The sequence below is a fragment of the Passer montanus genome, unplaced genomic scaffold (assembly GCF_014805655.1).
Source record: "Passer montanus isolate IOZ18808 unplaced genomic scaffold, ASM1480565v1 scaffold200, whole genome shotgun sequence".
Lineage (NCBI taxonomy): Eukaryota > Metazoa > Chordata > Aves > Passeriformes > Passeridae > Passer > Passer montanus.
The window spans coordinates 210780-233918 of record NW_024366593.1 but is presented as its reverse complement, the minus strand read 5'-3'; the positions used below and the strand labels follow the sequence as shown (position 1 = coordinate 233918).

At 47.2% G+C, this 23139-nt stretch overlaps 1 protein-coding gene across 15 annotated transcripts in view; it reads right to left on the bottom strand.

Moving 5' to 3' along the window:
• Nucleotides 1-23139, bottom strand: part of NEDD4L (NEDD4 like E3 ubiquitin protein ligase) — an 88765-nt gene that overhangs the window by 23885 nt on the left and 41741 nt on the right. For 5 of the 15 annotated variants that reach the window (XM_039708399.1, XM_039708400.1, XM_039708401.1 and 2 more), the window contains 6 exons: nt 4268-4318; nt 2384-2445; nt 2167-2269; nt 1776-1942; nt 788-920; nt 123-299 (listed from right to left, as the gene is read on the bottom strand). In XM_039708399.1, coding sequence (XP_039564333.1) covers nt 123-299; nt 788-920; nt 1776-1942; nt 2167-2269; nt 2384-2445; nt 4268-4318 — 693 coding nt within the window. Of the gene's footprint in view, nt 1-122; nt 300-787; nt 921-1775; nt 1943-2166; nt 2270-2383; nt 2446-4267; nt 4319-4412; nt 4543-20348; nt 22621-23139 lie in introns of those variants that run through there. The other 10 variants (XR_005627386.1, XR_005627387.1, XM_039708394.1 and 7 more) reach the window with 8 other exon arrangements.

Below are 23139 nucleotides of genomic sequence, written 5' to 3'. Positions count from 1 at the left end.
TTGTAACTGCATGCTCAGGGTTTCCCGAGCCCAGCAGTTGCTCCCTGTGCATGAAGTGATCCAGGTTATGCCAAAGAACAGCACATTTCTGCACAGAGCTTTAAGGGTTACACATTACATACAATCAAAGAGCCGAGTTGTTCCCCATTGGAATCAGGAGTGACCTGGAGTCTTCTGCTCAGCTCCTCAGACAGCTCCTGAGGACTGGTCCGGGACACTGGAGATGCAGGAGGAGGTGGCAGTGACAAGCTTAAGGAATCCCCACTGGCACTTGCCTCCTCTGAAATGGTTTCCCAAGGCTAATGAAAGAGAAGAAACTAAGTTCAGATTTTATACAGACAAAGTCTTCTTTCCCTTTGCCTTCTGTGTGATCACCTCACTGTGCCCAACACACAAACAACACCTTCCCTTCACCCTAAATCAAGGCACTATAGAAAACTGAAGCACAGGGCAGTTACAGCCAGTCCACTTCCCCTTTTTATCATTTATTCCACTGTTGTTTAGAGCAGAATATGGAAGTGTTTCTATCAGTGTACATAAGACAAGCAATTTGGAATGATAAATGTTTCTCCCAGCATCTACATGGGACTCGGTGCTGTCCACAGGGCACCAGGCAGCTGCAGCTGCCCAGGACCCTGGCAGTGTGCCTCTGGCTGCAGTGCCATTGTGCTGCTGGCATCTTCCCGAGGCAATTGCCACAAACGCCGTGTAAACCCACGACCGGCTGTGCCGTGTGGCAATTAGCTCCAGGTTTAGTCAGCTCCTTCAGCCCAAGGCTTGGGCATACCTCAGGAATGTCTCCACTCTCCGCAGGCTCTGGCTCCAAATCCTCGCTGATGTGGCGCCGAGAGCGGAAGCGCCTGTGAGCTGCCTCTTGGTTTATCTGCCTGATGTTGTTATCTGACTCGGATCCCACGTCGCTGCAGGGGGAACCCAGCACGGGAAGGAGAAAAGAACAGGAAAAGAGCCCAAGTTAAACCAAGCCCCCTGTTTTGTCCATTGCCTTCAAAACCTCAGTAGTGCTTTTGATTATTCATGTATGTATCAAGCTTCATAATTAGGAGACTGTTTAACCCCTCAGTTGAAAGAAAATAAAACTGGAAGCACTTCACAAATATCACAGAACACCAGGTTGGGAAGGACCTCAGGGGTCATCTGGTTCAACCTCTGCTGGCAGGGAAACCATGGCCTAGACAAGATGACCCAGCACTCTGTGGAGCCCAACCTCGAACGTGTCCAGTGCAAGGGGCATCCAGCACTTCCTTGGACGTGGTTTAGCAGTGGTCTTGGCAGTGCAGGGTTAAACACATGATCTCACTATAACTCCTAACACTGCCAGTTATTCACACTCTGTAAAATGTAAGCCTGCCACAGCTTTCTAAATCGAATTTTGAGATTTTGCCACATGTGCTCTCTGACAGCACAGCCTGGGAATGAAGCCTATTCACAGAATACTAACCAGGATCTCCTCAAAGTTAATCTGTTCAACTTCATTAAAATTTGGTAGAGTTGACTTTTTTCCCATACCTCTTCAACGGTCTCTATAAACAAAGTAATTTACCCCTGTTAAATTATTGAAAAATTCCTTATCTGTCTCCTAATATTGTAAGGTGCATTCTAAGGTGCCCTGCCATCCCAGAGTTCCTGGAATTTCCCAGAGCACTGTGTGATCTGCTGGGGGCAAGCAAGTCTCTGCCAGGCACAAACAAAGCACGTTTCCTTTCTGACTGGAGCCGCAGCCTGGCTCTCCCTCCCGCGCAGCCCCAGCTGCTTACACGAGGCTGGGCCGGTGCCACTGGGTGCTCCTGTTGTTGTGGTTCACGTAGTAGGTGCGGCCCAGGTTGTCCACCTTCTCCTCCCAGCCCGGGGGCAGCGGGGGAGGCGGCAGCTCCTCCTGACGCTGCGATGCGGCATCGCCGGGATCCACCACGTCCCAGCCGTGCTGGGGAAGCAAGGACAAAGAGCTCTGTGCTTAGTGTGCACCTCGTTCCAGGGAGAAAAGAGCTAAATCCCCAGCAGTCTAGCCAGAGGGATTCCCAAAGGTGGCTGGGTGGTGGCTTGGTGCCAAAGAGAAGCAACTGCCAACTCTGTTTCCAGGGCTTTATCCTCCAAGTGCAGCTGACTCTACAATGATTCTTGAATCCTTCCTTGAGGATTCAGCCTTACCTCAGAGTCATCCCTCTGATCACTGTTTTCTTCCTCTTGGCCACCATTTTTGGGCATATATGCCATCTTCAGTCTCAAGAAACCCTTCACACGAGATTTGTGGCTACAAGACAAGGAGGTACATTGCATTTAAGACTCTTAAATAATTGCAAATAAAAAATAATGAAGTAAGAAATGTTTTAAAGTCCTCAAATGTTTTAAAGCTCCTTCCTCTCACCTTCTTGGTCTGAGGAGGAAATCCTTAAATGTGTAAGGCCTCTCCATGGTTGGGTCTTCAGTCTGTAGCAGTGGAAAAAATGGCAAATTAAAGGGCTTGCCCACAACTCCAGCCACATAAAGAACATTCACACATCAGGCTGACAGATTACTTCTCTGATTTCCACTGAATCCTAAGTTACCTAAAGCCTGGAATCTTGAAAACTTTCTATTCCTTGAGAACTTCAGCTTTCTTACCAAGTCGCATCCTTTGCACAGCTGTGCAGACACACAGCTGCTGTGGGCACGGAACTAGGAATTTCAGGTGCCAAGGGCAAAGGATGATGAATCCATACACAGACTTCCCCTGCTGATTGTCTGGAGAACTCTATTCTAAACTCAAAGCATGAGCTGCATTACGCTTGGCAGCCACATCCCTTTCACTGCCTGACCCAGTGTCCACTTCCTCTGGGAGAGACACATTTCTGCCCATTTTGCTCAGAGATGGCAGATTTGAACAGCTCACCAGGACACCAAGGCATGCACGACCCACACTGCTGTTTAGTGCTCCCTCTGAGGAGCTGTATTATTTACCCAAATTCTGTCCATGGTAATTAGAAATGAGGACTCTGACAAACAAATCAGCAGGATGAGAAAGCTGACTGTTAATTTGTTAATAAATACATGCCAGTGGCTCCTACCAAGGTAGTGGAAGGACGACTGCACATGCACAGAGTGCACCCACCTTCCCAACAGGGAACTGTCCCTGGAACGGGGTAGGAGCAGGCAGGGCAGTGCCCACTGAGGTCCTGCAAGGGCACAGCCACTGAGGGAGGGACTGCTCTGAGACACAGCAGCTGTGCCATGGAAAATGCCTGAGGGGGAAGGACTCTTCCCACTGTCCCACCAGGGCTGTGCACCAGGATACATAAATGGAGATATCCAACAAGCCCACAGCAAGCAATCCTGCACAGCACAGCTGGGATGCCAACAGCTCCCACGAGAAGGGAAGCACACATTTGTCACCAAAGGGGTTCCTGATCCTTCCCTGGTAGCTCTCTGCTGTTACAGCTGATAACCCCACACACTCAGATCAACCATAACAGATAGGTCTAAACAAGTTCACAGTGCACCTCATTACAAAGCAGTTTTTCTCCTACAATAACATCCATCAATAGCAAGAAGTCAAAATCAGACACAAAAAGCCAGTTATGCTCAACTGACATAACTGGCATATGTTAAGATTAACATGCACAACATTTAAAAAATATTAACTACATTCAGCCAATGTTAGTCATCCAAAACAGTATATAATATCAGAAATGTTTGTAGCAAGGCTACTGCAATCACTGTATATACATACACATATATATTTATTCCTATTTATAAACCTAGAAATAGAAATTGCACTTAATTTAGCATCTAAATTTGCAACCCATGCAGAATCCTGGCTGCTGGGGGAAAACCAGACAACTGGAGCTTTACAGAATTACAGAACCAGCTTTACACTGAATTCCTCCATTAAATAAGAAACACAAACATTACCACCTTCAAACCAAACACCTCAAATGTCTATTGACAATAAAATGATTCAAACCCTGTGTCCATTAGTTTCAATTGATTGCTATTGAACTCTTACTGTTGGCAAAGAGTTCAATTTCAGCTAAAATAATGAGCAGACGACACAGCTCTGGCAGCCTTTTGGCTTTTCATGCATTTGCTGAAGCAAAGCTGCTCTCATGGAGCTTTTGTGGCACAGGAAGTGCATCCCTTCCACGCACAGCTGATGCAGCTCCCTGTCCCTGCGCAGGTGAGGCTTGGCTGTCCACAGGAGTTTATTTTGAGCTCTGCTGGGAGCTCTTGCTCTAAGAGAATGTTCCCAGGGGTACAGAGGTGTGGTGCTTACCGGCAGGTGACTGAGCGGCACATCCACCTGGCCCAGGAAGTCGTCTCTGGTCTGTCACACAGAAAGCAAACTTACATCAGAAAAGCAAAGAAGTAATAACTATCAATCTAGTCACAATGAGCCCGAAATAAAGATGGTCGAGTACCGTTATTTTAGCAATCACTGGTTTCTGTCCCCTTACTGCTGCCCATGATTTGCTGTTGTGATTCATTTATCTTAGCACAGTATTTCTCATGACACTCCAAACAGGTTTCTGAGCCCACATGTGTTCCTCCAAAGCCAGCCATCTACCAGGGAATGCAGTTTCTGCTCAGATCCTGTTTGTGACACCAGATACAGCCCCAGTGATTCCCAAATAACCCGCTGCCTATTTATAACCACGCTATGCACGGAATTCCAGGAAGTGCATGCTGCTGCTGCACAGCCAAGTTTACATATTTCTCATAGCAGAGCATTAAGTTTAATATTAAAATTCATATTTTCTATGATAACCTCATAAGAATTCTGTTTCTACTACAAAGAGAGGATGACATTTCGTGATCCCCACAGAGTGGACACATCCTGTGCTGGATGCTATAGAACAACACAAAAAGCACCAAGGACACCACGGCTTTTCCAATTTTAAGTAAAAAACAGGGAGTAGATTTTTCATTACAGAGTTCTGACTATTAACCTTCTTCCTAGCAAATACTAGAAAAACCTGGTAGCATGCCCTGTTTTTAGGGAATTAACATGTTTTCCCCTTAATACTGGCAAATCCAAAGTACTCGCCACCTCCTGCTTCCAGTACAGTCACTCCAAGAACAACTGCTCTGAAGAAAATACACACCTACTGCTACATCTCTTCTTGCAGCCTTTAGCTCAAGAAGGACACAAGTCATGAATACAGAATATGTTCAGGGAGGTTAGAAACAGCCTTAAAGAACCTGAGCCAACAAAATATGTTTGTAGCTTACAGTGGAACTGGAAACCCCCGAGTCCCAGCCAGCTCTGTAAGCAGCATTACCTCCTCATCTAATTCTGCAGGCATATGGTCACCTTTGCCAGAGCCAGGGCTCTTGTACAACTCAGTCTTCATCTAACACTTGACTGTACACATACATCTCGAAGAAAAGGGGGGGAGGCTAGTATATTAATATTAGTATTTAGTATTTTTGTCTGTGAAAAGAATTTTCTCTTGCAAGCCTCCACAGCTCTAAAATTTAGGCATTCTCACTTTGGGGCTTCCTGCTTCCAGCAAAGGCACCTCATGAGCCACAGGAACCTTTTCCACTGCCTTCTTTTCCCCATTTCTCATTATAATGATGCTGTTTGGGGTTTGCCCCCTGTATTCTTCACACACATATTTGTAACTCTGTCACCTATCACATTAGTAGCTAGCTTTCCCAGTACTTTTCCATGGCCTTTTCCTAAGCAGAAAGACAAAACAAACTCCAAAGCTCCAAGCCCCGGGAGGCACAAGGCTCCAGTACTATCTTGGTTCTTCCTGGGAATCAAGGCTGAGAACAACCCTTCAAGATACATCTTCATGGACCAAGTACAACTAGTGCTGAAAGGAGGGCTCCAGAGAAGGGGCTTGACTGGGGGGGAATCGCATCACCACTTGTCCTCCTAACTGGTGCCTTTCAGAAATTATAAATTGGTGCTTTTTATCAATTATGCCAAACACCTCAGAATGTGAAACAACTCACTGTTCATCTCAGGAGACTGAGGTGACAAGGTGACACTCCCAAGGCAATTGTGTGTAAAAATTAGGCTGCAACTTGGTGCCTGTCCAAGCTGCAAGCCAGGAAGAAAAGCCTGGGATAAAGCTGCAGTGCCCTAAACACCCTCAGTCTCCAAAGCAGCAGAGAGAGGAAAAGCATCCATTGACACTTCAGTGCAAACCAGAACATTTAGCTGAGCCGGGGGTTGCCACACACACATCAGCTTTACTTGGAACCACACAAAAGTATGAATAAACTGTTGCATTGATGCTCATTTCAGTCACTGAAGCTTGTTGTTTTCCAGAAGGGAAAGTGTCAATAGTTAACAGTTCAGCTCTTAGAGACTTGCTCGTTTCAGCTCTGGAATAAAAGGTAAACATTACCTCAGATGTGCACCCATAAGATGAAACAGACATTACAGTTGGGTAATAGCTGAGCACACGAGCAACTACAACAGGCAACTCAACTCCACTTTATTCCAGCCTGAACAGAAATGAGAAGCTGGAAAACAGCAGAGGCACAACAGGCTAGTCAGGACTGACTAAAAGGTCACACAACCAGCGTGAAGGACCTGCAGGAGGGGGCAGCTCCCACAGGGACAAGACATTTAGCCATGTGCAAAGTACAATTAAGCCCCCCCAAATGGGTACACAAGCTGACACGCCCGGCACACGCAGCTCTCCCAAGGAAAGGCTCTGCTGCTGCCATGCAGCACCAGGCAAGCTGCAATGCTGTGCTTCTCTGCTGCTTCCTTAGAGCAACATCATCAGGACAGCTCTCCCAGCAGCCCTGCTCCTGAACTCCTCTTGCCTGTTTCCTAACCTGGACCAACAACTGATCACCAACACTGCAGAACAAACTCCTAAAGCGCCTGAGAATTTCCTAAGGTTGGCAATGATCTCAAAGGGGTTCCCATGGAACGCCCCTGCATGAAAACGTGACCACCTTGGCCTGGGAACCAGCAAGACCCACAGACCAGAGCCATGGCTGCCCCAAACCGAAGCACTGGACAGGGACGGTGACAAGCTGTGACAAGAGGAACAGGCCCCCAGGACCCGTGCTGCTGCCAGCTGCCAGCCCGGGCTGAGGCTGGAGCACTGTGGCTACAGAGCTCTCAGAGGTGCTTTGGTTCCCTGGCCAGACACCAGCTGGGAAATAACACTCCACCCACCTACAGTTCCCTTGGCATTTTGAGATGATCAGGATGTTCCCAGCTTCCTGACCTGAAAATTGTTGCGTGCTATTTCTGGGCACTGTTTAAAGAGATGCTGCATTCCAACCCAGATATTGCTTCATTTCAGAGCAGGCAGACACGATCCCGACGGTAAATGCAACTGGATTTTGGTGGCCTTAAAGTAAACCAGGCACACACCTTCCTCAGACCACAGCCACGCTGTGCCGTGCCTCAGCACACAGCTATGTGCCTAAATTATTATCCAGGTGGAAACCCTGCTGAGGTTCAGAGCCCATCTTCTCTTGACATGTATATGAAATATATTACAGCCATGTTATTTCCAAACTTTCCGAATCACTGCAGCCCTGCTGGGTAACACGGAATGAGACCAGAGTGGCTGTGCAGGGTGCTCATGGGAACACCATGTGGAACATGTGCCAGCATGGTTTGGGGGACAGGGAACCCAGGCCTTGGGGACACGGCCGCTGGCCCAAACCTGCCGATCCTGACAGCTAAAGGCCAAAGGCACCTGCGAGATGGGAGAAACCCACCCGGCAAAGCCAAACCCCAGGCTCTCAAGAGGGCACCACCTCCACTGAGCGCTCAGCAGCCACTCTGGTAAACAAAGTGAAAAACTGGGCATGAATTAAGCCAATTTTCCCGAGGTAGTACTTAAACCCAGCACTTCAGATGTGATGTGCCTTTGCTGCCAAGTCCTGGAAAACTGCTCCAGGAGTGGTCCAGACTGTCTGGCTCAGACAGCACCACATTTCCCAGCACAAATACAAGAGCTGCCCACACCAACAGGAAAATACAAGAGCAGAAAACACTGCTGCCTTCCCAGAGAGCTACAGGAAATCACCTGGAGAGAAAACTCTTCTGAACTGTACTTTCACCAAAGGCTTTAAAAATGAAAAGGACCCCAAAAAACCAAAGAGGATTTGTGTTCACGAAAGTATTGTTAATTATTTTTTAAAACCCCCAAAAACTAGCAGCAAAACACAATTATATTAATTGAAACAAAGCACATTTAACTGCTCTGGACTACAACCTTAAAGTATTAATTACCATCACAGATGTCTCTCTGCACCTAATGCTTATCAACTCCCTGACCTCATTCTCATGAATAAACCTACAATGAACCTTTTATGATATTCCTCTATAATTTGATGATATGATTACTAAAATTCTTAGCTGGAAAGTTTCAGCAATCTTTCTTTCTTTCTGAACTGCAATAAAACTCTCTTCATTTATATAAACTTTCAGAAATTCCGCCACTTGCCACTGTCACCACTTCTTTCTTAAGCAAAGTATTTTCAGCAGCACTTCCCAAGCATGACTAAAATTCCACTTTTCACTTGCTAATAATGGCAACTGACTATACTTTTGCAGTGGATCTCTGCAATCTTGCTCCAATATTTTCACTGATATTTTCTTAATCAAGAATATTGCACTGAAACCATGGAAAAAAAACCCTAATTAATGTGTGTGTATGGGGGGGTGGTTTTCCTATTCCAAATCTGTACGTGCAGGTAGAACAAACTACACAGGTGGGTTATTTCCTAAAAAATGATCTCCTGTTATTCCTTCCCCCCAGAGTAAACAAACGCTGACTTTTCCTCCAGGCAGCTCAACACAACAGTGTCAGATTACACTTTCCCTGGTGCCTTCCCTCTCAACTTTCATTTTACGACCCAATTACTGGCCGCTGGTGTCAGTGCCAGGCACTGAGCACAGGGAAGGACGAGGTGCTACACGAGGCTCCCAGAGTCACACACACCCCTGGCTCTCCCTGGGCAGCAGGGAACGTGCAGGCTGCTCCCGGGAGCCCAAGCAGAGCTGACATTAAGGAATTATGTTCTGAGCTGCAGTTTCCCAGATGAGGCAGTGCTGCTCCAGAATCAGCACAGCTGAGAGAGAAACTCTCCTTCCTGGCACACATGGTCAGCCACAACTGGATCAGTTCTTAAACGGATGAAGCAATCGCAAGACATAAGCGCCAGTTACCGAAATCCTGAATTATTTGTCTTGCACTACCACTGCTTATTTAAACATAACAAAAACCACCGGGCACCTCTGCCAAGATCTGCTATACTCCTGAAACCTAGCAAGAGCCAAGAGAACTCCGGACAATGTCGGGGAAAAAGAACCAGTTAAGCCTTACTCTGCTCATGACAGGAAAGCAGCTTTCTGCTGAGCTGCCCATTGAAATTAAAGGTGTGACACACAGGAGGGCTGCAGACAGGAGGCTGCTCCTGATCCCAGTTACCAAAGGCTCCCTACCTGTGATGGACAGAGCGAATGCCCTCTCTTATTACCATTGCTACAATACCAAGAGCCTCTGGAAAGACGGGAATCTGTTCCTCCTTAGACACTGAAAAAATCACATGTGGATGAAGTATAGGAGTAGCAGTGGCAGGAAGAAGGAGCTGATGCCCAAGACACTTAAAACAAGCCTGAGCTGTGAGAGGATGTGGAAAATAGGAACATAATCAATGCACAAAAGTGAAAAAACAGGCAGAAAGTGCAGAACAAAATAAATGTGTTAGGACAGCCTCTGTCCTATGTTCTGTAAGAAATGAAGGAGTTATTGAAAAAAAACCTCTCAGAACAAAAATGAAACAATCTTCTTATGAAGCTTCTTATAACTCCCCAAGAAACAACAGTGAGGCACAATGGAAGGGGCTCAGATTCCCAAGGCAATAGTCAGTAACACCACTAAGTTCTAAACATTCTGCACAATAATCTGCTCTGCAGAGTAACAGAAAGACCTGCCCTCTGCAGTCCGATATTCCTCTATAATTTGATGATATGATTACTAAAATTCTTAGCTGGAAAGTTTCAGCAATCTTTCTTTCTTTCTGAACTGCAATAAAACTCTCTTCATTTATATAAACTTTCAGAAATTCCGCCACTTGCCACTGTCACCACTTCTTTCTTAAGCAAAGTATTTTCAGCAGCACTTCCCAAGCATGACTAAAATTCCACTTTTCACTTGCTAATAATGGCAACTGACTATACTTTTGCAGTGGATCTCTGCAATCTTGCTCCAATATTTTCACTGATATTTTCTTAATCAAGAATATTGCACTGAAACCATGGAAAAAAAACCCTAATTAATGTGTGTGTATGGGGGGGTGGTTTTCCTATTCCAAATCTGTACGTGCAGGTAGAACAAACTACACAGGTGGGTTATTTCCTAAAAAATGATCTCCTGTTATTCCTTCCCCCCAGAGTAAACAAACGCTGACTTTTCCTCCAGGCAGCTCAACACAACAGTGTCAGATTACACTTTCCCTGGTGCCTTCCCTCTCAACTTTCATTTTACGACCCAATTACTGGCCGCTGGTGTCAGTGCCAGGCACTGAGCACAGGGAAGGACGAGGTGCTACACGAGGCTCCCAGAGTCACACACACCCCTGGCTCTCCCTGGGCAGCAGGGAACGTGCAGGCTGCTCCCGGGAGCCCAAGCAGAGCTGACATTAAGGAATTATGTTCTGAGCTGCAGTTTCCCAGATGAGGCAGTGCTGCTCCAGAATCAGCACAGCTGAGAGAGAAACTCTCCTTCCTGGCACACATGGTCAGCCACAACTGGATCAGTTCTTAAACGGATGAAGCAATCGCAAGACATAAGCGCCAGTTACCGAAATCCTGAATTATTTGTCTTGCACTACCACTGCTTATTTAAACATAACAAAAACCACCGGGCACCTCTGCCAAGATCTGCTATACTCCTGAAACCTAGCAAGAGCCAAGAAAACTCCGGACAATGTCGGGGAAAAAGAACCAGTTAAGCCTTACTCTGCTCATGACAGGAAAGCAGCTTTCTGCTGAGCTGCCCATTGAAATTAAAGGTGTGACACACAGGAGGGCTGCAGACAGGAGGCTGCTCCTGATCCCAGTTACCAAAGGCTCCCTACCTGTGATGGACAGAGCGAATGCCCTCTCTTATTACCATTGCTACATTACCAAGAGCCTCTGGAAAACAGGAATCCATTCCTCCTTAGACACTGAAAAAATCACATGTGGATGAAGTATAGGAGTAGCAGTGGCAGGAAGAAGGAGCTGATGCCCAAGACACTTAAAACAAGCCTGAGCTGTGAGAGGATGTGGAAAATAGGAACATAATCAATGCACAAAAGTGAAAAAACAGGCAGAAAGTGCAGAACAAAATAAATGTGTTAGGACAGCCTCTGTCCTATGTTCTGTAAGAAATGAAGGAGTTATTGAAAAAAAACCTCTCAGAACAAAAATGAAACAATCTTCTTATGAAGCTTCTTATAACTCCCCAAGAAACAACAGTGAGGCACAATGGAAGGGGCTCAGATTCCCAAGGCAATAGTCAGTAACACCACTAAGTTCTAAACATTCTGCACAATAATCTGCTCTGCAGAGTAACACAAAGACCTGCCCTCTGCAGTCCGTGTAAGTGCAGCCTGTGATACCCCCAGAGCCCTCCCAAGCAGTGCCGGAGCTGCAGCACGGGCAGGAGCACAGAGCACAGGAGACCTGAGCCCGGACCCTGCTGAGTGGCCAGAGCAGTTTGTGTCTCTGAAGCCACACGTGAGCAGGTGCCACCTGGGCAGCTGTGGCACAGAGCTCTGCCCAGCAGAAGCCAGCCCTCCCCTGCCCACTCCACGCACAGTCTGCCACGGCAGGAGGGCACTGCGCCAAGAACACTTCTCCAAAGAACTCTGCCTGAAATTCTTTCCTCAGAGCCCTCAAGCCACCTTCCTTACCGGAGTTTCAGAGCCAGAAAATCATGGAGTAATTCTCATAGCACATTTGGGAAACGTTGCTCTTCAAAAGAGCACAGAAACACGTTTTATGAAGCAGCAGCAGAGTACATCGAGTACGTGCAGAACTGTGGCACGCTGCGTGTAACACAAACACCTGCACACCTCTGACAGCTGAGGACTCAGGAGCTCTGCACAGGATTTCAGAAACAATGGCATTCGAGCTGAGAAACCGTAGATGTGAGGCCAGCCTGGTAAAGGCAGCCAGTGAAACAAAGGCAGGTTTGCAGCAGGAGGATTGCTCCAAGGAAGGGGGGCTGTGGCTCTCCAAAGCACAAACAGCTGCTCTTTACTGCTTGGAATTGCACAGAGGCCCCAGACTCTCTGAGGGCTCAGCCTCCTCCTTGGCACTGCTGCTGCCTGGGGAGGGTGCCCAGAGCACGCTGCAGCACCCCTGACACCCAGGGACTCCCAGCAGGGCCATTCCCAGAGGGGGGACACCTGGAGCTGGGACTGCTCCTGCAGATGCTGGCAAGCAGGCCAGGGAGGCTGGGGAAGCTCTGCTGTGCTGTACAGCGCTGAGCAAAAGGAGTATAATTAGCTGGCAAACAGTTCATTAATGCTGCCTTGCTGCAGACACCAGGAACCATGCAAACAACAGACCTCTCACTGTCTCCACTACCACTTCTTCTCCTCTGCACTAATCTACTTATCCACTTATCCTACCTTTTCCTTCTGCTCAGAGAAATGTCCTACTTTCTGTTTCTTTTTCTCATCAACAGCAGTTCAGATTTTTTGATATATTCAGACTTTTGGATTCCACTATCTATCTGTCATGACAAATTTTTCTGTGTAAGTGCTTTCTTGGCAGAAAACAGTTAAGAAATACAACCCTCAGAAAAGCCAAGAACCGTTACAGTAGAAATGCTCTCCTGTGCTAGGGGGATTTATATTCCCCCTAAAGCTATTCCAGTGCTTCTAATATATCCTGGAGAACTGCAGCAACTGAGATCTGAAGGGCTTGAGATGCAGAACGTATCCTGCTCTTGCAAACGTGCTGGAAAATGAGCAGCAGGATAGCTGGTTCTAACAGGAAGGTTAAAATGGTCATCACCCTTCAAAACACTTTCACCTCCTCCTGCAACTTGACGGCAGCTGAGAAAGAAAAAATACGTTCAGACTGTGACTTCTGTGGGAATTGAACAGAGACACAACTGAAGAAATTCATAGATTCTCTCTCAAAATCTGTCAAAAAATGGAACTGCTGTTTTAATAAATAGCTTGAAAAAATAGAGGGATTAGGGGTGCATCACTTCCAGAGGCATAACATGTATATACTCTGCACAGACATGCTGAGTAAGCAAAACCATGCACTTTGGGAATTTTCTAACTAATGATTCTTGTCTCTGCAGCTGTTCCATGATTCTGGTCAAATTTACTGGCATTCCTCATACAAATTAGAATAATTCTCAACTCAAGAACTCTGCAGCAAAGAACTGGTCGTGAAGAACAATGAAATTTTAGTCATCCATCACACCCATCACACTGGCGTAACATCCTTCATTACTGAGCACTGTTCCTGAATTTGCTCTCCTTCATAAGCACAGTGCCCGTTGCAAAGCAGCACTGAAATAATATAAAATGACTCATGGCGAAGCAGAAGCCCCCAGCACAGACACTCATTTCTGCCATTCCACCCTCCCCCTGCCCACATCAGCCACTCCCAAGAGTTCAGAGCAGCCTCAAATGCCTGCAACAATCCCCACTGCAACCCGAGCAGGACAAGCCGAGCTCACGGGACCAGGGACAGTGTGGAACCAAACGTTTATCCCCAATAAACCCTTGTGGGCACACCAGCTCACATTTATACAAGCTGTGATTCCCTGCCCGTGCGGTGCCTCTTGCAGCTCACAAAGCCACGGCTCCCTCTCTCTGGGGCAGCTGAGGGTGCACATCTTCACCAGCAAAGTCCAGAAAACTGCAGTGGAGGTTCACCTCAGGGAAACTGCAGGATCAGGCCTTGTTTAGAAATGGATGCTGAGAGTGCAGCAGTGCTGTGGGAACTCTGCTCTCCCCACAGCGTGAGCTGCCTTGTGCAGCCCTGCCACATCAGGAGCACCAGCACGCTGCTCTGCACCGTGATGCAGCGCTGCAGCTACGTGGGCTGAGGTTAAACTACACAGAAATCAAAGTCGTGAAAGGCTCTGCAGGCAGGGACATGAGATTGCAGCAATGGAATCGGGGAAAGCACGCTGACATTTATTCAGCCTGAATTTTCCAAAGGTACTAAGCACGTCCTTTCAACTGGCTGATCCCAGCAGCACTTACACTCCAGCAGGCATTAGGCCTGGCTCTATGTGACATCATATTTTTGCTTTAATGACTTTGCTAATGTTACGGAAAAAAGCAAGATCTACTGTAGGAGTTCTAAAGACCACTCTTCTGTGACACAAGACTGTTCTACTGGGTAATAATCAGAAGCCTGAAGGAAACATGGCTGTGCACTGACCAGAGGGAACAGTAAGGTACTTCATGCTTAGGCCACTGACATGCTAATTAGTGGACATTAACTACTCCTAACGTCTGTAAATTAATAATCATTTACACCTACACATGTCCAAGCACTTTCTCCTTGCTGAGACCAAGAACCTTCACACCTGCTCAATTTTCAAGCAACACATTCGTTTGTAACAGAAAGGAGAGCCAAGATTATATTGACTAGTTCATGGGGATCAGTCACTAATATTTACTGCCAGATTTTTTATGGTGGGTAATTTAAATTGCACTCAGTTGAAAATTCAGCGGGTAGCTGGTAATAGGAACTCTCTGTGTGAAATTGCAAGAACACAGAAAAAACCTTGAAAAGTTTGTTACATGCTTTATTTTTGAATTTATTTTGTTTGTGTTCTGGAATTCGGCACAATGATTTGATTAGAGCAAAAACCAGAAAAGCCAGAACTCCAGCACTACTGGCTGCAAACGTCTGCTCAGAACGGCCAACCATGACATTCAGAGCAGAACAAAAGGCAAGGAAGAGCTCTGGCCAGCTCCGAGCTGCAGGAACCCTCTGCAGGAGCCTGCCCGTGCTGGGAAGGGAAGGGACGGTGCCCAGTCCCACAGCAGCTCCGTGGAGAATGGAGCTGGCCCTGCCGGCGCCTCGCATTCCTCCTGCCTCCCTCCCTGCTCTCCCCGCGTCTGTTTGGGCTGCACCTGGCACAAGGAGCCCAGCGATGTCACCTGCCCAGCCAGCTCGGCACCGGGGCACAGGAGCCGTGCCACCACCCACAGCCCGGCGGCCGTGCCCTCCCGTGCCCTCCCCAGCAGTGCCAGGCAGCGTGACCCAGACACTTCACACAGCGCGGCCCTGCGGGGCACAAAGGTGCCACGGGACCTATTCCACGGGACAGGAAAGCATTTCACATTGTTAGGTACAGGCTGGCCAAAGTGGAGTTGGGTAATTACACTGAATTCACAGGATTTGCAAGCACAGACAGGGACAGCAACCAAAGCTTCTGCACGAACCCTTCTCTGCCTCCTCTTTTTACTGAACCTTCGTGAAGGGACAACAAAACACCCAAACCCCAGCACAATGCAATGTTAATTCCCTAAGGAATAAACACTGTGAGACTGACTGGGGGATGGCAAGAGCAAGAGTAGATTGATTTCAGTTCCCTCACTAAATATAAAGCAGGTGAGGTTTGCTTTCCTGTAAGACATTTGCACTGCGGCGCTGCTGCAAGGCCAGAAAGATATTAAAAAATGGTGACATCAGACCAAAACAAATCTGTTAAGACCAGTTCCCACAGTGCAATGTTTCCTGGAAGGTTTTCCCTGCTCAGCCAGCGTGCCATTCCCCACATTTGCAAACAACAAAACCAAATTGTATTTCACTTGCTCAGTTAAGAGCAGGTATTTTTACACAGTAAATTAAAAACATGTAATAGACCTCAAATAATGTCATCACAAATCAACTGACTACTGAAAACCTCTTTTTCATACTTCATGTGTTACTAAACCCTTTCAGAAATTGCTGGTATCCAGCCTCACATCAGAGACAAGGCAACTGCTCAAAAATGGAAATAGAGTTTATTTCAGTATGCAATTTTATGCACAGAGCTGACTCACAAAAGCATACTTAGGCCCTGGATGACATCCAAGCTAATCATTGATTATGTTTTAAACTACTTGCACTGTAATTCCTAATGTTTCTCATTCTACCTGTTATTTTTAATGCTGTAGGTGTGACTGCACACAACTGACTGGTGAGCAAAAAGGACAGAAATGAGAAGAGACTGACTATTGCACAGAGAGGTAAGAGACAGAAGCAATCACAGAGTCAGCATCAGGTTTATTTCCTAAAATTAACGATCAGAAGATTAGTCTTAAAGCATCTTCGAGGTGCTTGCTGAGCAACAGCTTACAGCTCCGAGGCCTCTGGCTCTGCCCTGCCCTTCCTCCCCAGGGACGAGGGACAGCCCCTGAGACAAGCTGGCAATCATGCTCGTGGGCATTTGGAGCTGAATCTCTCTCTCCCTGAAGAGAAAACTCCCACCTTACAACAGAGTTGTAAAAATGATTTTCTATAATCCATAAAATACATCCTGGAAGTTTTTATTTCCAGCCCAGGCCGAAAGGGAAGTTGCAGCTTTCACCAAAGCACTGACAGACCTGGACTCACATCACAGCAAAAAGTGCAATTTTCATTTGATTTGAACAACTCATCTCATTCCTTTGCCTTCAGCTTCTCCAACACACCCTTTTCATTTTTCATTCCTTTCGGAGACAAACACCTGGCTGGTCATAATGCTGGTTTAATGAATTAATTTTTCTGTACATAACTGCTGACTTTTGGAAGCTCCCAATGCCATCCTGGTATTCATCCTGGACTTCAGATGAAGAGACACAGCAATGTATTTTACAATGAGATTTAATCTGGAGACTAACTAAACAGGATAGATTTGGCTCTGGAATAGCTGCTGAACTAAAAACTTCAGTTCACATGCAAAACTTCTGTTCTGTTTATGTGTATAAAACATGCACATTCTGAAACTCATCACTACTTGACAGCTTTTCTCAAATAGAAAACCAGCTGAACAGCACAAAAAGCAATCAACACTCTGCTTTCTTATCTGTAATTTTCTGTGGCTAGATCTGCACCAAGGCAGCTCTGGCTGGCACCTGCAGCGTTAAACCCCTGTCAGCATTTCCATTATAAATTCTCCACTTTAGAGATTGCTGTGTACCCAAACTCACATACAGATTTTCCATGCGGGAGCAAAGGGTTTATTACTGCTATTTAAAAAAGTGATACTATTTCCATCTCTGCTGCTTGAAGTCTTATTCTGGCTTCTTCACAGATACAATTTTCAAGGAGAAAAAGAAAAATGCCTGACACAAAATTCAGAATCCCAGGGAGCTCTGGGAATGTGGAGGGATGAGGTAAAACGACAGCACTGCCAATTCTTGACTCTGAAAACTTAACTAAAAGTTACAAATGGGTTTCTTAATTCTGCAAGCTAATTTACACCACTTGCCATGAACTATCTGTCCCCCACCCACAGGGGGAGAAGAAAAAAAGCAAACTTCATTCAGGTCCTGGGTACTCGCTGCCTTGAAAACCAGCTCAGGTTTGAGTGCACCCCCTGCCCCCTCCCCAACAGCCAGAGCTTCAGAACAGGCTGCAAGCTGACAGACACCAGAATTTAGAAAGGGGGCAGGTGATTTCTTGTTGAGAAGAACTGATTTTGTCCTTAACAGAAAACCTAGAGACCCAAGGAATGGAATTCATCATCCTCTACCTGCAGCTGTCAACAAAGTCCTTGTGTGCAGAGAGCAGAGGCTTCCCAGATGGCCACCCGCACTCCTCGCAGGGCGAGTGGAGAGCCAGCAAACTCCCAGCACTATTCCTCTGAACCATCTGAACCTCCAGCTACGGCCACGGCAATTATTTCCTAGACATGCCTGTTAAGAGTCCAGGTAGCGATCCCTGAAGGAGGAGCAGTATTTATTCTAACATGATTCCTAAGAAAGGAGAGGAAGAGCCGAGCTGTGAGAAATGCAGGCCTGCCAAACTCACAGGTGCCACTTCTGTTTGTTTACTAAATATAATTCAGTCCTACTCCTGCAACACTTTGTTAGGGCATGCTGGTTTTTGCTCACAAAGATGCCTTTGTCAGCTCTCTCCAGCAGTTGTCCAATACATTTTTGAAGTGTTTCCCACAAATCCAGCTCTGCACTCTCAGCCCCAATGATAAACAACAGCAGTATGCGGGATATGCACAGTGCACAGACATTCTATTGCACGGCATATAAAATATCAGAGCAGGCAAAAGAATTTGCAACAAGGCTTCCAAATACAATTTTTCAGAGCTTGACATGAGCTCAGCCTTTACTTAATATTTGACTCTGTCTGGTAATGAAAGACATCCTGCCTGGCCCAAAGCACTTGTGTAAAAGAGCAGATATTTGAAAGGTCACAAGCACTCGGAGCAGCAGGACTGCAGACGCCCGCTCGGATGTTTGCTCTGAGATAAATCAGGCTGCAGCAGCTGCTGCTCCCAGCCCCGGCCCAGGCCCTATATCAATCACATACACATAAACCTCTTGCACTGGGACACAGCACAATTATTTTTCTTTAACACTATCAACTATAAACCATGGCAACCATATAAACCCCTCCCCTCAGCTCAAGAGATCAGGTACTTCAGGTACTCCCTTACTCGCATCATAGATCTTTCAAACAAACTTCTGTGGGACAGATTGAAAATGGCACCTTAACAAGTAATGTTCTGTGGTCAAAAAATGCAACAAAACTCGTCCCAAAAGCTTCCATCCCCCACACTTCCCCTGGCGTCCTGCCCAGTCCATCACCTCTACCCACAGTATTTCTGGATTTACTACAAGGAAGAGAAACTCCAGAAAAACGGTTTAAGTTTCAGTTAGTTCTTTTCCTTTGAGAGTTTCTGCCCTGCGGGATGCAGTGCTGTGTGGGCCGGGCACCTCTGTGCCTGCCATGCTGCACAGCTGCCTCAATCCATTCCTCACGGTCACTCAAACCAAGAGCACAGAACAAATTTCCTCATTCTCCTCTGGGAACACTGAAGCATGTCCTTGGGATGGGAACTGTTACTACAGGGGGGGATGAAAGCAGGGAGGGGAGATCCTTTAGGAAAAGGAGAACTGCTGCACAAACCCCAGGGCACATCTCTGCAAAGCTCTGCTGCCTCTGTGCTACTTACAGAACTGGCTGTAGTGGGTCTCCATGAACAGCTCATCTTGGAAAGGAGCAAGGGATAGCAAAGAGGAAAGGGAAAATCAGACATACTTTTTTCTGCTCCCTTACACGTCCTGGAACCAAACCCGTACCAGGAAGGGATTTCTTTCCATGTTACGCTTTCAAGAGCTCCCAGAAAGAAGGCTGGGAAGGCACGGAGTCCATGAGCTCTTCCATGGGAAAGCTGCAGAGTCACCCCTGGCCTTGCTGCAGGGAGCAGCTGTCCCTGTGCTGCATTTCAGTGCCTGAGAGCACAGGAGCCATGGAGGCTGAAATCTCCTCAGGCCGTGCCACAGCTGGAGCCAGAGCTCGCCATGCTAAATACAGCATCCCCGAGCTGGGAACTCGAGTGGGCCGTGTTGGATTGCACAGCAAAGCAATTTAAGCAAATGACTAATCTAAACCCTTCAGTTTCGATCCTACTTTGGGCTTTGAAAAAGTGCCTGAAAAACATCAACCGTCAATCCTCACCTGCTGGAACAAAGCAAACCCAGAAGATTAATTTTGCCATCCTAACACCAAATCGAGGCAAATCCAAACAAGACTGTTTACTGACTTGTGCCAAGCCACTTGCACTTGGACTGGGACCAGGACTTGTGGCATACAAAAGGCATGACATGTTTTTCATTTCCAGAAGGAAGAAAGAAAAATTACTATGAGATTACTATAAGAAATAACTAATAAAGATTATTTTATTCCCCAGACTTGCTGGTACCTTAACTAAGTCAGTACTTTGATTTAAATTACCCTAAGATTCCCAGAGTCTTAACAACTATTTCATTACAATACACATTTTAGAAGTGTGCAGAGGTACATGTGTGTCCATTACACTTAGAAAGTGCCAAAGCATTTTTTTTTTAAAACCAGAGTGCACAAAGAGTTCTTCATGCAGCAAGGTCTCAGCCAACTAAACTAACAGGAACATTTAATTTGCTATTTGAACGCTCTGATTTTAAAAAATCTTTCCAGCTGACGTAACAGCGAATTAAGAAACATGTGACAGTAAGATCTGAAAATATTACAGTGGATGTAATCACAACTGAGAGCAAAGCTACATTAGATTAGAAATAACGATGATTGCTGCACAGAACATTCCAGCACTAACAATGGAAGCGCTGCAGTTGGCTCCAGCCTGGCAGCCTTTGTAAGGCAGTCTGTTTCACCAGCCCAGCAGGCTCAGCATCATACTTACTGCGGTGCCGGCTGCCGCAGGAGCAGGGGTGCCACGACCCTCCTCACCAGCCCCCTGACTCTGTTCTTCCGGCCCGCGCGTGACAAGAATCCTGAAGTGCTGCTGCCTCATGTTTTGATCTGGTCTGATTTTAAACAAGCATCCCTGCCCTTGAGGCATCCTCTCTACTGAATTGCTTCTAGGTATTTCTGCCCTGTTCCTGCTGTTTCCAGGCAGCTCCGAGTTCAGCCCATCAGCTGCGGGGCTAATTCCTTCTGCTGGTGGCTGGACAGGGTAGGAAGTACTCCTTTCCAGCCGTATCCGAGGGTACCTGACCAATCTGTCCCCTTTGGTTCCAGTAAAGCCAAAGTTACCTCCACCTCCTGCGCCTGTACTGCTTGCCTGTGGCTGCTGTAACTGGAGAACAAAGAACTTTTTCCCTGAATTTGCTGAGGGATCTGGCACATGCTGCAAGGACCAGCGCCGGGGTTCAGAGGTGGGAGCACTATTTGGAGCCTCGGGACCAAAGGGAAGTAGAGTAACTTGAGGCACCTCTGCACTTGAGGCCCGATGCTGAATCCTCACACCACTTATGTTTAAACCCGGAGCCGCCTCGCTTGCTTCTTCTCGCTGGGCAGCCGGCAGAGCCTCCTCGCTCTGGGGGTTAGTGCCACAAAACATTCTACGGTTACAGCAAACGCTTCCGTCTGTCTGCTGCCCCAACTCTTCCACCAGCCTGGGCGAAGAACTTTCAGGAGGCACCTGCGGAGCGCTCGGAGAAGAGCGCTTTTCACCGGGGGATGCGTAAGGCTCCCTGAAGTCAGAGAAGCGCCAGGGAAGCGTCTCCTCCGCGGGCTCCAGGGCCGCGCACTCGTCGGCGCAGCCGTCGGCAGCTTTGCGCTGCAGCGAGATCTGCATGGAGGAGCTCCTGGTGGGGCGCGCGTCGACGCCGTTCAGCAGCTGCGGGATAAACATGGATGTGCTCCTCTTCAAGGAGCCCACTTCGTGCACATCTCCGTCGCCGCCATAACCCGCTCCGTGCCGCGAGAACGCGTGAGGGCTGCTTCTTCTTGGCAACGTGTGGAATGCCATGAAAAAGTCATCTTCTCTCTCCCGGGCAAGGATCTCCGATTCGGGGGCTGTGTTGCTTCTCCCAGAGCCAAAATGAAACCGCAGCCGATGGGCCATGGTTTTACAGAGAGGAGAAAAGGAGAGGGAGAACAGCAACAATTCAGGCACTGCCAGAAGTTAAAAACCAAAGACATGAACTCCGAGGAAAAGTGTCCCATCTGCCAAACGGTTAGCACTGCAGCCCTGGGAGCGACAGATAGCAGAAATAGCCCAAGTGGCAAGCAGCATTCCAGGCATGATTGGGCAGGAGCAGTCAGCGCTCCTACACACACGGTGACATAGGGTAGGATGGTGGGAGTCACGTGGCCTGGTTCCCCCTCTCCAATGTAAGTGTGTGAGGAGTTTGTTTTTTCCTTTTTTTTTTTTTTTTTAATGCCAGCAAGAGCCTGAAACAGCACCTTCCCAGCTGCTCCTTTTCCATCAGGGAGGAGCGGCCCCAGCGGGAGAGCTCTCGCAGCTGACAGAGGCAGTGAACACACTCAGCACTGCCATAAATCTAAACCACATCAGATTCACAGGGCACACTTGCAGAAAAATGTAACTACAACAAAACGCTTCCATTTTCTGTTAAAAGTTTAAGTCAACACCGCATGCAAATGAGGAAAATTCTTTCAAGCATAACATTTTGGTGTGTTACAGCTCTGGGCTGTCACGGCAGAACAGGAATAAATACGACATGGTTATGCTTTCGATTTTAACCATGCTTATAACACAATTAACAAACTTTTGCCTTCAAAAGGCCCCAACAGCAATATAACCTGCAGCTCCCTTTGAGCAGCTACAAATTACAAACAAAGCAATCGTACATATGGCAAAGATCTCTCACACAGTAAAACCAGCAGAACCATGCAGGACAGCAAGCCAGAAAGCTCCTTTTCCAGATTTAGCAGGCAGTACAGGTGAGGGAAAAGGGAGCTGGGTGTTGCATGTCCGTTTGTACTGATTTGTCTCTGCACAGAACTGCCTGCTCCTGGCTGGCCTCCAGCGAGGGAGTCAGCAATGCCACCACGCGTGGCACTGCCAGCACGGGTACAGTTACACTCTCTGAGAGCCACAGAGCTCAGGACAGGCAGGCAGGATACACCAGGACGTGAACCAACCACCCTGAATCAGCTCTGCCACAACAGAGGGCACTCACACGTGAAGGGTGCACACACTTCTTAGCACATACCAGAAAAGAAACTCTGGTTAACCAGAAGTGCAGCTCCATCTCAGGGCCTGGACAGCTGTTCCCTGCCAGAACTGGGAAGCCCAAATCTTGCCCACAGCTCTGAAAACCTGTATGTGGCGGGTCAGTCCTCTGCCAACACATCTGAACCCTGCTTGCAAGCAGCTTGCTTTCAAAACCACAAAATTACCAATCCCAAGAGCAATGGCAGCTCAAACAGATCAAACTGCCAGCAGCCAGCACAATCCCACAGTTCTTTATATGGATTATGAGATGCAACAGAAATGGGAACAGCTTCCACACAGCAATGGGCCTGGAGATTGCCTTGTAGAAGCACAGGTGTTGGTATTATTTCATCTTATTTTTCAGCTAAAACATGCTACTCAATAACACGGTCTCTGCATGCAAAATGAGGCTCCATCACATTTACTCTGTTGAGATTGAGGAATAGAAAAGCAAAGACACCTGCAGAGACAGAGTGTGCTTTGGTAATTTGGGAGGAAGAAGGAACAA